Source organism: Henckelia pumila, chromosome 3, assembly GCF_033568475.1.
Source record: "Henckelia pumila isolate YLH828 chromosome 3, ASM3356847v2, whole genome shotgun sequence".
Lineage (NCBI taxonomy): Eukaryota > Viridiplantae > Streptophyta > Magnoliopsida > Lamiales > Gesneriaceae > Henckelia > Henckelia pumila.
In genome coordinates this window covers 151883282-151898558 of record NC_133122.1, presented here as the reverse complement: position 1 = coordinate 151898558, position 15277 = coordinate 151883282, and the positions used below count along the sequence as shown (strand labels likewise).

At 31.1% G+C, this 15277-nt stretch overlaps 2 protein-coding genes across 2 annotated transcripts; one reads left to right on the top strand and one right to left on the bottom strand.

Moving 5' to 3' along the window:
- The first annotated feature begins 3468 nt into the window (after positions 1–3468).
- Positions 3469–6302, top strand: LOC140892267 (uncharacterized). Its single transcript, XM_073301106.1, has 2 exons — positions 3469–6128; positions 6208–6302. Exons 1-2 carry the CDS (start codon positions 3538–3540, stop codon positions 6218–6220), a joined length of 2604 nt encoding a protein of 867 aa, XP_073157207.1. The 5' UTR covers positions 3469–3537; the 3' UTR covers positions 6221–6302.
- Positions 6303–6511: 209 nt separating this feature from the next.
- Positions 6512–8505, bottom strand: LOC140889749 (serine/threonine-protein phosphatase 7 long form homolog). Its single transcript, XM_073297475.1, has 4 exons — positions 7871–8505; positions 7689–7801; positions 7521–7608; positions 6512–7432 (listed from the first exon to the last, which is right to left on the bottom strand). The coding sequence occupies exons 1-4, from the start codon at positions 8444–8446 to the stop codon at positions 6512–6514; spliced, it is 1698 nt and encodes a 565-aa protein (XP_073153576.1). The 5' UTR covers positions 8447–8505.
- Between the last annotated feature and the right edge of the window lie 6772 nt (positions 8506–15277).

Below are 15277 nucleotides of genomic sequence, written 5' to 3'. Positions count from 1 at the left end.
AAAATCGAAAAATTAAAGATTGAGAGATGTACAAAAAATTATTAATACACTTACACCAGAAAAATTTTATAAACAAATATTATGAAAGATAAAATTATAAACAAACTTTGATGTTACATTGATACATGACCGTTTCTAGAAAATAGAAAGTTGTAAGCTAAATTTTAGTGAACGCTGTTTTTGCATAAAAAATTTTATTAGATAAAAAAATATTACATATGAGCAGATAATTTATAAATTAACATGAGTATCATCTATATGATATCTATTTAATACATCAACATGCTACGTAAATTTATTAAATTATTAGAAATGATATATATAAAAAAAATTTAATAACAAAATTTCCATACTCCTCACGCTTTTTATTACGCAAATTGTCAACTAAATTATCGTAATCAATTTAGCTACCATTTTGTTCAATAGACAATATAACAATTACAAGATTTTAGAAAGTTGAATATTAATTCCAAAAGCCAAATAATTTAAATGTTAGAAGTGTTGAGAGGGAGTGAATGAAAAATTATCGTAATCAATTTAGCTACCATTTTGTTCAATAGACAATATAACAATTACAAGATTTTAGAAAGTTGAATATTAATTCCAAAAGCCAAATAATTTAAATGTTAGGATCGACTAAGTGTTGAGAGGGAGTGAATGAACACCGGATAAAATTTTGGTTGATTGGCTTGGGTAAACAAGTCATACACAATCAAATTATCTCAACTCGACAGTGATGCAAGTTAGCAAAGTAAAATTTAGGGAAAATAAGTTTTTTAGTCCAGTAATTTTAACCCTTTTGAGTTTTGGTCCATTAACTTTTTTGATGTGGGTTTAGTACACTAACTTTGCATTTTCAGTATTTTTTTTGTCCAACTGCATACGTGTCAGCTTTTGATTGGTCCACGTCATCATTTTGAACAAATCAGAAATTGACACGTATGCAGTTGGACCAAAAAACACTGAAAATGCAAATTTAGTGTTTCAAAACCCACATCGGAAAAGTTAATGGACCAAAACCAAAACATGAACAAGTTAATGGACCAAAAAACTTATTTTCCTAAAATTTATGCGTGAAAATAATTAAATAAACATGTAATCACCGTTGAACTTGAACCAAATAGATACCAACACAAGAATCGGCAAAGTATTGAAAATGTAAAAAGCTTGACACAACAATTTGTTTATGGAATTTTGATTAAAGTGTAATACTTTTATACGTCTCCCCTTCATTTGTTACCAGAATGATTTTCACTTGAAAATTTTGGTGATTATAAAAAATTTGCAACTACCCACTTCGGCTTGGACATACACTCTAACTTATACCGATCGAAACTCCTAGTCTATCAAACTTAATCAATTTGTGTAGGAGGACTATTTCTCACAATTGCAAGAAGTTTTGAATAATACAGTACTGCCCGTTGCCGATAATGGCATCTTGTGCCACGTCCCCGAAAAATTTCCCAAAATGGTACAATCGGTGAGTGCACGAGATACTGGCTTTGTAATGACTTCTATATTGTTGTCTTTAATTAGCACAAAACATTCTCTGAAATATACCTGATTTATGTTCTAAATGTTTGCATATTTGAGGAAAAATATCAGCTTGATTAGAGAGGCGCTTCTATTCACCAGGAATCACAGGTTTTAGGCAGACTTGAAAATCCTACACCGCCAAGTCCATTTTTTAAGACAATTTTCCGATTTCTATACTTCGCATTAAGATTATCCGACAGAGTCTATTATCTGCTTGGAGCCATTTAATGAAGAATTATAGCTCTTTCAAGAAGAAATAAGGTTTTTTTTAAAAAATTATCCAAAAAAAGGAGGAATAGCAGAATTACGAAAAATTGATCATAATTTTAAATTTTCAACAAAATCATCGAGAAGTCCATCTAGAGTTTTAAATGGGAAACAAAAAAAATAAAAAATAAGAATTAAAGAAAAAAATAATTTAAGGCCCCCTTCTCATGGGAGAGGTCTTATAAGCAGCCCCTTCATAGATCTAAGTGATCTCATTTATTAATATATGTGAAGTCCACTAAAAAATAATTAACCCCACATTTATTGGTAAATGTATACCGTTAGATCTATGTCAAAGCAGTGCCTGTATAGATAGGATCTAACTTATCGTAGAACCGATACAATACAATGTTGACATACCAAAATTAATTTTTATGATGTGCACAAATTTAATAATATACTAGTCATTTACGTACGCGAAAATTTATATGCGTACATATGTTATATATATATATATAGTTATAAACTTATAATAAGTGTAAAGTGATGAACAATAAATTTATTGAATATGAAAGGAGAGATATTTTGTAAAATGATCAAATTAATTATTTTAAGAGGTTAATTAATGTATTTTATACAGTAAAATTATTTTAAGATAATAATAATAATAATAATAATAATAATTAGAAAAACGGGGAGACATACCTGACATTTTGGTTCTCTCTTTAGCGCACACAATAGATGATGATGGACCCTTTTGGTTTGTGTGCTATACACACCATGTGGATGCTGTAGCTGATGCCTTGGTACTGTGATTATGGGAAAAATATCGAAATGTCGTCATATCGTTTATATAGTATTAAAAAAAAATTGTATATATCGAAAATTTTGGTATAACAAAAATTTTGGTACGGTATAAGTATTGGCATTAGTATAGGATTTTCAAATTTTCGATATTTCGATATATCCAAAAAAAGTCGGTATACACGGTATCGGTATGATACAGCGTATACCGATATTTTTTTTTAAAAAAAATAGTTTAAAAAAATCAATATACACGGTATCATACTGATACCGTACAGAATTTCGGTATATCGAAATTTGGTACGGTATCGATATGGATTTTTGATATACCGATATTTTCGGTACGAGTATCACAATTTTCGATACGGTACGCGGTATTCATTGAATATCGCGGTATACCGTACCAAACCACGGGTTTTTTTTATTTTTAGTGTAAATTAAATAATAAATTTCAAAAATAATGTAAAATTAAAAAAAATTTACAAATACTGTAAAACTCCAAATCTGACAGCGGACTTTCATTCCCACGTAAGCATCGTCCTCCGCCACGGGGCGCGGACGCTGCCTATTTGGCAGCGTCCGCGCCTCGTGGCAGAGGATGCTGCCTAGTTGGCAGCGTCCTCCGCCACAGGGCGCGGACGCTGCCTAGTTGGCAGCAGCGTCCGCGCCCCGTGGCGGAGGACGCTACTGCCAACTCAGACGCTACTGCGTAGTTGGCCCGTTAATTAAATAAAACGCGTATTTAACGCGTAATAAATTTTTAAATATATTATATAACGCGTATTCAACGCGTAATAAATTTTTAAATATTAATTATAACGCGTAAAGAATTAATTTAACGCGTAAAGAATAATTCTACGCGTAATTGTATTACTATATATATGTTCACAAATGTTATTCGGATATCACTCATACAAATATTAAACTCTTTAAAATTTTCTCTTTCCTTTTATCCGTTTTTCATTTTTATTTCAAAAAAATATATCGAGAATGGAAAACATTGATATATTTTTATATTTTGGTGGTCATATTATTGTGGATAGTGGATCGATTGTGTATAGTATTCCTTATACTAGACCGATGCGAGTTCTACGTACCATTACTTTGTCCGAGTTGGTTGAAGCTGTGCATCAAATATTGAGGATTGATCCAACTACTTTTACCCTCAAATTGTCAACGAAATATTCTTTTATGGAAAATTCATCTTGGCATGAAATTCAAGTCAATCTTGTCGATGACAACGCTTTAGAGTTTATGATGCAATCTCCCAATATACGTATATTGCATTTGTACGTGGAAGCAAACCAAATTGACCATCACGTTGGTCATGTCGACCAAGAATCGGATATTTTACACGTCACCGAAGGAATGGACAACATGTATCTTTATCCTGAAAGTGGATCGTGGGATCAATATATCGCCGGCACATCAGAACCTGATCCTGCAAGTTGGCCGGAAAGTACACGTATTTGGGAACAAAATTATGGTGAAGCAAATTGGAATTCAGAAATTCAAAACTTTGTGCCACGTGTTGATGATCCTAGGAGTGAAAACGAAGATGTCCAGATAAGCGATACAGAGCCAGAGATGTCATACGGGGAGTCTGAGGAAGAAGATGATGACGATGTTGAAGATGTGAATGATGATGTACATGTGAATATCCATGCAAATACTGATGAGGGAACATCATCTCGTCCACCACCTCGTCAGAAATTACAGAGGCAAGATGTTCCTTTCTTTTCTACCACTTCTGATATGCCATCTTTTTTTAATACATATTTTGGAGAAGAGATTCCTGATTCTATTGGCGTACCTCATGACATGCGGACAAGATACTATAATGAGGAGAGAGGAGAACTATGTGTAAACATGGTTTTCAAGGATAAAAAAGATCTGATTGCATCTGTGAAGGATTATTCGGTCAGAGTTTCTAGGCGTGAATATCTTGTTGTTGAGAGCACACGCATTTTGTGGAAAATTCAATGCAAAAATGATTCTTCCACCGTCAGATGTCGTTGGGGTCTTCGCGCATCTTTCAAGGAGAAAACAGGTTATTGGAAAATAACCAGATATGGTGGGCCTCATACATGTATATCAACCAACGTCGGCATAGATCATCACAACTTGAATAGTGATATGGTTGCACATACACTATTGGGAATTGTACGATGTGATCCTTCGTACGAGATTAAATATATAATAGAGAGTGTGAAAGATAAATATGGATATCAAATCTCGTATACGAAGGCGTGGCGGAGTCTGAAACGTGCAGTGGAAATTGTTTATGGAACTTGGGAGAGCTCTGTTCAATTACTGCCAAAATATATGCGTGCTCTTTGCAAATACAATATTGGAACAATTGTCGACTGGAAGCATCTCAGAAACAATGAAGAAATAAAAACATTGAACTATTGTTTTTGGGCATTCAAGCCGTGTACTAATGGATTTCAACACTGTCGAAAAATCATTAGTGTCGATGGTACACATTTGTACACAAAGTACAAACACAAAATGTTGATCGCTGTCACTCTCGATGCTAACAATCAAGTTCTACCATTGGCTTTTGCAATTGTCGATGAAGAAACGTCTGATTCCTGGAAGTGGTTTTTGGAAAATGTTGGACGACATGTTGTATGTGGCGAAAATGGTGTGTGTCTAATATCTGATAGGCACAAGGGAATCGTGCGAGCCGTTGAAGATCTACCCTATTTCAAACCTCCACAAGGTGTGCATCGTTTTTGTTTGCGGCACGTGTGCTCAAATTTTAATTCCAGGTTCAAAGATGTGCATTTGAAAGATTTGTGCTGGGAAGCAGGTAGTCAACATCAAATTTGTAAATTTGATGCAACAATGGAGGCAATTAAGAACAAAAATATTTTGGCACACAGATATTTGGATGGAATATCAAAGGAAAAATGGAGTATGGCCCATGACGGAGGTTGGCGTCGTGGAGTGATGACGACCAACATGTCCGAGTGCTTAAACAGTGTGTTAAAGGGAGCTCGTAGACTGCCTATATCTGCAATAGTACACTTGACCCTTCTGAGATGTGTCCAATACTTCATTGAACGTGTGACAAAAGGTCAACGTATGGTTCAAGAAAATCAATTGTGGTCGGATTATGCACGGCGAAAGTATGAGGAATGGGCAAAGAAATCTAGTGAACATCGTGTTGTTAAATATGATGTACGATCACAAACTGCTCAGGTTGCAACCGGAGGAAGGCCAAGTCGCGGCCAACACATGCAAGTGGTGAGAATATCAACAACAGATTGTTCATGTGGTAAATGGACAATTTTCGGCATCCCGTGTTCTCATGCTATTTGCACCGCTAAATGGCACTCGTTAGATCCCACGACACTTGTGCAGTCATGGTACAATATATCGGAGTACCTCGCAACGTATGAAGGAAGATTTGAACCTCTTGCAGATGAAAGATATTGGGATCGTCCTACCTTTGAGTTGCAACACAACCCAGTTAGACGTGAAAGAAGAAGAGCAGGTAGGGATACAACGACTCGACTAAGAAACGAGATGGACATGCCGATAGCGAGAGAGAGACAACAACGAAGAACTAACAGGTATAAACTTTGAAAATTTAATTTGTTCCTAAAAATATGTATTGTAATATATTTTAATTTGTATATGTTTTTTTTTCAGGAGTATCAGATGAACGTGGACAATTGATTGCTTGACGAAAAATGTATAACAAATAAATGTTTGTTGGTAGCATATGCGTTTTTATAATTGTGTCATATAATGTATGCATTGAATAAGATATGTATTTGATATTGGTTAAATGCATTGATCTATTACACTAATAGCATTTTTCTTCATATTTTTTTTAATCAACTTAATAAAGTATTTAAAATAATTGTGGTGTAATAAAAAAAAATCATACGGAAAGGAAAAAAAATCACATGCATAACTAATTATCAATTACTATAACACAAAAAAAATATTATTATTGTTCATGACAATTGCAGTTATACAAATGACCACCGGTACCACAAGCAGGTGGTCTACGTCTACGTTGTCCTCTACGCACAACAGGAGCATCAACAATTTCTTCACTCCTCTCTTGTTGCTCATCTGAATAACTAGGGAATATTACAGGTGATGGAACGTTTCTTTCAGGAGCCAGAATATTGCGTTGACCAGTATTAAGCAGATCTGTAAAACTTTGGATATTTTCACAAAATGGAGTATGATAACCGGCATCAACATATGAACCAGATGGTCCTGCACCGTAAAATCCACCGAATGGTCCGGTATTGTACAACCCACTAGATGGCCCTGCGTTGTCGAACCCACCAGATGGACCCGCGTTGTAGAACCCACCAGATGGACCCGCGTTGTAGAACTCACCAGATGGACGAGGAGGAACAAACCCTGATGATGACTGCTGCGAATCAGAGGATGACACACTAAAATTTTGTGGAATATTACTGTGTCTGCCAATATCTAAATTCGGTTGATATGGCCTAAAACCAAGCCCAGTTACTGCAGGCGATATAAATCGTACAGTAATGCGATCATACCATGGAAAGTAATCATCATCGACTTCGCTAGATCTTCTGTAACGTTCTCCTCGGGCAACATTACTCAATTTTCCATTCCAAAGAATAATTGCATCTTTATGATACTCTCTCCAATCAGTGTTGCGATGACCTGTTCTATTAACATTGTGTAGGTTATCGTTGTCAAGTGCAGGCCTAGGAATAGATTGTCGCATTTTGAACTGCCTCAAGACCCGATTAGGACGATGCATCTCCACAATATCAAAACAAATCAGAGGACAAACACATCTCCAGATTCTATTATCGTATGTACTAATGATCGCTTTAACATCAACATCTTTCTTGTTGTAAACTATCCAATTAAACTGCATAATAATAATAATAAAATCATTTTTAATTAATAAATAGAAATTAATATAATTGCTGAAAAATTTCAATAATCCAATAACACACCTCGGCATTAGTCATACGATCGAAGCAATCCCTTATAATTCTAACAGCGTGCGTTGGTGAATGAGTGTAACTAAACACATTTGACCACCTACAATAAAAAAAGATTATTAAAATTATTACAAAATGAATTTGTAATTTATAAAAAAGCTAATATTTTTCAAATATTACCGTGCACCATAAGGAGCATATGGAATATCTTCCTCGAATTCATTTTGAGGCACAGTCAGAGATAATCCATTTATATCAGGATTAACAAATGTAATCCTGCTCCATGCCCATACCTGCCATCAGTAATAAATTAAATTATAAATTATTATAATGTGATATTAGATGCACTTAAAAATTTATACCTGTAGGATAAATAGAGGCCCGGATATTATAGCTTTTCTTATCCGTGTTGCATTGCATAACTCACGATATAGGAATGCTAGAACTGCACTTCCCCAACTATAAGATCTGATGCGTTCAATATCCCGAAGTAGTTGCAAAAAAATCAATTTAACAGATCCTCCTTGATAATCTGGAACCATGATTCCTCCAATAATCATTAATGCTACACAACGGGTATATTTTACGACATCTATTTCTGGACTATTATCATCGATATGTGCAGCCATGCAATGCTCATATAAAGCGGTCATCGATAAGTGACCACCTTTGAAATGCGACGTCAGTGGCGTAAATCCCAATAAATCCAAACATATATGCTGCCACTCTTCAACTTTGCGTGAAACATCTATACCAATTACAGGCTCACCATCAATAGGTAGACCCCAAATAATGGAAATATCCTGTAAAGTGATGGTTGCTTCACCACATCTAAAATGAAAGGTATGTGTTTCACGTCGCCATCGTTCAACCAAAGCAGTAATTAAATGATTATCATATTGCCGAGATCCACACAACAAAACACCATAAAACCCCATATTATTTAAATATGCAATCACACGACTGTGCAGACCATGCTCATTAAATAACTGCCAAATCAAATTATCGGATCGTTTGACTCGAACTATGTCATCAATTGTTATTGTGGAAACTTCTGACGACATATGTGTGGCTTGTAAATATAGCACACTGGAATCTATTGGTCCTCGATTTGTTGTCATCCTGACAAATATACTAACAATTATATAATGCAAACCAATAAACACATATTATAAAATTACATGGTTTACAAAACATAAAAATAAAATAAAATAAAATATAATAAATTTTAATATATGCATATAACAATATATGTCTATATATTGCACATTTTTAATATAATAACGATAACAATAAATTATATATATATATATATAAATAATATATATATATATATATATACGTACATATATTATATACATATATACGTACATATATTATATATATATATTATATATATATATATATATATATATACATACATACATACGTAATATTATATAGTATATCAATAATACAATAATATCACCACATGCATATATATCTAATATAATAACAACCACAATAATAAAGTTTATATATATAATTTTTAGTATTTTAATATATATATATATAATTCTATATTTATATATTATAAGATTAAAATAATAATAATAACAACACTTAACGTAACATAACTATTTTTATTATTAATACATTTAATTTTTATTATATTAATATAATATATTTAATTAAAAAAATAAGAAATTTGAAATATATACTAAAACAGATTATTAAAATAAACTCAAAAAATCAAAATAATGCTTAAAAAAATTCTGAAAAATAATTCATACCTTCAAATGGTTTTTTTAGTACCTGCGACCAACAATTAAACATATTTCAATTATAGTAACTCAATTAAACCAAAACACCCAAATTAAAAAATCATAATCTCGAATTTACCTTAATTTTGAAATAGAGCTCCAACCAACCAAAATATCTTCTTGCTAGTTTGAACAACGATAGGCGGTGATAAAAGATGTGAAAATGCTCCGCCTGTGGTCGGACGATGTTTTCAATACGGCGAAAAAAACTCAAAAAATTGGTGTAAAAAAAAACCTCTCGTTGTAAGGATTCCGAAACTACTTTCGGATTTGTAATTGGAGGAACGATTCTGGAGAAATCTAATGTTAAAGAAACAAAAAATTGAAGGAGAGAATAAGGAGAGAAAAGCCGATGATTTCTGCAGAAACAAATGAATAATTGAGCATGATAATGGAGCGGATGCTGCGTGGCGTGGGGTTGTGCCACGCACGCAGCATCCGCTGCCACTTGTAGCGGATGCTGCCAATGTGGCAGCGTCCGCTACAAGTGGCAGCGGATGCTGCGTGCGTGGCACAACCCCACGCCACGACGCAGCATCCGCTCCAAATGTTGGCGGATGGTGCCAACGTGTACTGAATATCCGCTGTCAGATTTGGAGTTTTACGGTATTTGTAAAATTTTTTTAATTTTACATTATTTTTGAAATTTATTATTTAATTTACACTAAAAATAAAAAAACCCCACCAAACCACCCCTATTGGTGATCGAAGGTCTCTTCCATAATTTTTTTTAAAAAATAGTTGACGCATTTGCATATTACAAAAATATCTTTTTAATCATATAATAATAATCTAAATATCATGCGTCGATCGTTCTCTGCATCTTAACAACGACGAATAGCGATTTTGACACTCTTAAAGTATTTTTTTTTAAGATAACACTGCTCTTCAATTATATTGGATAAGATTTCGGGCTAATGTAGTAACTTGTAAACCACATTAGCTAACTAAACTCACTAAGTAAATCATGTGCGACAAATTTGTCTGAGATCATTATCCAAAAGCTAACCTACTCCACCAATTCTACCCATTAAAAAACACCTCATACCTTGTAATTAATCATCAATAGGGCTGATAGATATATATGTCGATGCAAAGATAATTTCATAATTTAATTTTATCGACCTAACTCTTATCTCATTTGGAATATCACTCTCGATGCAAAGATAATTTCATAATTTAATTTTATCGACCTAACTCTTATCTCATTTGGAATATCACTCTCTCAAATTAAGTTAAATAGGTAACTCAAACAAATATGTCAGTCTGTAGACGTATAATTGATTGAAGATGATATAAAATTTATATTATTTTTATCAGGCATGCGAATTACAGTCAAGTCAACCCTTATCCATTCACTATCTCACTCCATTGTTTAGTTGAACTTGTATTTATTTTGTCATTTTTACTTCAATTCCGTAAATATTCTTTGTTTGCTATTAATTTTATAAAAAAAATAATTTAAAATCCATTATCATCTGGATATTAAACTCGTGGGACCTGGAGGGTATGTATTGTGCACGCACATATTCACTTTTGTTTCCTATATAATATATAAGATATCGGCGCATGCGACAAAAAGCTAAAATCACTTTGATGATCAAAGATTCAAGAAGAAGACAGTTGAGGTTATGCTATATATATACAAAGAGTTTGTATATTGGGTTACGTGTTATATTTAAAATTAAGAAACTATTATAAATGTATTTTTTAAAAGTTTTTACAAATAAAATACAAGGATAATTTTATGTAATTTCAAATACAATATTAGGTAATATAATATGTTTTTCTCATTGTAGATATAACATTTTCCATCACGTGTTAGAACTAAACGTTTATACAAAGCATAGAAACTAGATTTCTTCTTACAAGCACGCAAAATCGATTTATATATATTCAATCGATTTTGTGTGCTTGTAAGAAGACATCTAGTTTCTATAATTTGTATAAACTTATATATATATATATATTATTATTATAGACGTTTGTTGAATTAGACATCTGTTGGAGGTTCACATGAATATCTTGGGGAATGTCATATCAATCATGTAGCTCACGTCTTTTCACATATTTTTCGGGTGTTTGATAAACGTACTGCGTTAAATGTTTTCACATTGTTCACATAAACCCCTTGCAACCAGTCGACCACCATGAGATTAATTCTAACAAGATAAGGCGTTCAGAAATATCAAAATAATATATGTGTGTGAAAATCTAGGGATTATAGTAAAATTAAAATTTAAAAATTAGTTTCACAATATTTTTTTATGTTATAAGTAATATGATTGCTTAAAAATTTATGAAGAAATACTTTGTTAAGATAAGTTAGTTATACATGAGATACAAATTACTGAAATAAGTTTTCTGACATTTTTTATTAAATAAATGAAATATTTTCGTAATTTGAAAAGATGTGTATTGTTGGTTTATCAAACTTTCAACATTGCTAATACATTATACTATAGTATAGTACAAATAATAAAAGATCATGTTAAAAATATGATCAATATATCGTATAACAATATTTACATTAATTATATTTTTCAATTTTTTATTATATTATAAAATTCAATATATCATGAGATTTGATAAATCATAATATCTAACTTAAAATATCAAATTTCATAACTAGATAATTTTTTTTAAACGAACTATTGGGTTTGCCATTTCAAACTTGTACAACTTTATGTAGGCAACTTTTTACAGCATAAATGAAATATCGATCCCTTCGTCAAAATATTCTGCCCGTGTGTCCAAAGACGAAGTTTGGTTATAGTTTGACCTAGACTTACAAGCTAACACATTTTGGTAAAAAGATAAATAAATTTAATATTATGTGGTAATCGAACTAATTATAAATTTTCAAAATAATAAATAATTAAACTATATCCTACAATTCGTGGGTACTTTTCAAACCAACAACTCATGCTCATGCTACAATAATTTCTCGATAGGAAAACAAAACGACTAATTAATGGCAACAATATGCATGTTGATGTAATTAACATATATGTCCACATAAGTTTAATTATTTAATTTATTATTTGGGCAAACGCATGTGTAAATGTTTGTAATTATATATGCCTTATAAATGAAGCATAAGCAAACAAGGACAGACAATTCTGACAAGAAAAATATTATTATTTTAGATTAATAATTAAAATTTTTGTATTAATAATAGCAACAAAAAACATTAATGCTAATATTAATGGCATTGAAAAGATGGATAATTATTTAATAAAAAATATTTATTTAAGAAAATAATCCATTTGAGCATGAATTATTGTTCCACTTGCCAATATAAAACTATAAAATTCAATTCTATTAATTAATGTCATGTTTCTTATATAAGCCACGATAATTGGTTCACAAAAACTTATGAGAAGGTCATATGAATTAATTTTGTGATATATATATTTTAATTTTATTTAAATCGATTATGAAAATATCACTTTTTACACTAACACAAAAGCTATTGTGAAACTATCTCACATGTTAATTTTGTTATCGATATCCTATTAATTCAACACGACAAATAAAAAAGTAATACTTTTATGTCAAATATATGAATATACTTTCCATTTTATATATGAATCGAGTCAATTTATTTCACAAACAAATATCCGTGAAATGATTTCATAGGAGAGTTATCCTTATGCCAAAAATAAATTTTTTAAATCGTATATATAAATTTAAGAAACCGTCGAACAGAAAATTTACTTGTGACTGGTTTATTTATTGTACGTTAATTAATGGTTGCATAAATTAATCAAAATTTGGTGGCCGTTCGTTTAATATATAAAAATAAAAATAAATACAGAAGTGTGAAACCGTAAGTTACGTCAGAAGAAATAAATGCACACTCAAATAATTGCATGCACTTCGTCCCAGAAAACGTAGCCCACTTCTCCTTTCTTTGACATTAGCTAGGTGGGTGGAAGACGATCTTTGATATATAATAATTATATATCATTGTCCTTCGACACGATGTGATTGTACCGTCGATTATTCATAAATTCTTTTTTATTAAAAATTAAATTTTAAAATCAAATTTATTTTTATTTGTAATTAATTTTTTTTACATGTATTTAAATTTTTTCGTGCTAACAAAAAATAAATAAGGATATTTTTGGGATTTTAAAATGGGCGTACTTATTTAAACATCAATTGTATTATATAATATCTAATTTAACTGAGTCAAATAAATGATTTATAAAATCGACTCGATATTTATATGAAGTATAGAATTTAACGTGTAAAAACCCTTAATTAAAATGATGAGATTCTAATTAAAGGAATGAAGGCTTTGAAATTAAGGCCACGCTGAAGAGACATGTTGAAGGTTATAGTCTTCGAACTGAATCTATAAATTAGATAAAGATGAATCGTTATCTTTCTTCTCGATTAAGAGAGAGTTAAAAATATTTTATATGAGGATTAGAAGTGCGAAAGATCCTGTAAAGAATTAAGGAGTGGTTGTGGAAGATTTCATGTAAAACAAATTCTCTATTATGGTTTGGATGTGTTTTACCGCAATTATTTCTGATAATTTAATATAAATGTTAAAATTCAGTTGTGAAATCTAAAGTCTAAAATTCGTTGTATTAGACTTAACTTTAATATTTAATTTAGTATAAGATAATGGATGAGAAAATTGTTATACTGTACATTTTGATAATAGTTTAATATATTCAGTCATGTTTCAATTTTTAGTGTAATAAAGTTATTTATTTATTTATTTATTTTCAATTTCAATACTGTTGTATGTTGGATATATATTGGCTATTGCATCTATTTGGTGTCATAGCAGAATTCCGATGGAAAGATTTTAAATAACTAAAAACAAATAAAGTTAATTTACAGAAATTGATTTTGCTATTTTTCCTCTACATGGAAGGTGAACTCAAAATTATTTTTTATGCATGACTTTAATTAATCTAGTTTTGCATTATATATTACAAGAAAAAAAAAACATGTCACTCAGTTAGACCATATATGTCCCTCAGGAAAAAAAAGTTGGACCATATAATAATGGCTACAGAACGTAGAATAATGTATCCTTCAGTACGTGTTAACTGATAATTATGATTTATAATTTATATTAGTACATGTATCTTTAAATATTATAGGATTATGTAACATATTTTTACAAGGTAATTCTTTCGTGATACCGTATTATGGATATTTATTCGTTAGACATATCAATTTGATCCATATAAGTAATATATAAATCAAATTGAATAAGACATCTATCTCATAAAATTAACCAAACAATCTCACAAAATTTTTTGTATTTTTTCATAAATATTTAATTAATGTTGGTTGACTATGATATCTGGTGGAAATCATTTTTCTGAAGTTCAAGCTATAGTTTGCTCGTAAAGTTGGCCTACCAATAAAAAATTTTATAAATAGTATTATTATTTTTTTTGACGGGAATAAATAGTATTATTATTAAGAGGCCTTCAGATTTAATATACCATATCGACTCATATTTTTATTTTCTCGAACAAGGACCAGAATTCAAGGGTGGATTATGTTGAATTTATGCATGTCAAAATAATTTTTAACATGACCAAATAACACTTTTTTGTTTTTATTTTTTGAAAATTATTACCAGAGTTCAACGTTTTCGGCTCCTAACACATGAGGTTACCAAAATGGCAGCATAAGAAGAACACGACGCAATAAAAATCCTCTCAAGTCGTCAAAATTGGATTGAAGTCTTGAATTTTTGTTAAATAAGTAATCTGTTTGGCAAAGAACATGTCGTTGTCTCAAAGTGAGCATTAATATGTTATTAAACACATTAACATGAACGTCATACAAAAAAAAACAATCAAAATTATGAAAAAACTAAATTAAAGATAGCATTCTAAGCTTTGGAACTTATATCTCTGCACGTGGCTTGAATTCTAAATTCTTCAACTTAGGCCAATATTCCTTTTAGCTGTGTTGCTAAAGCGT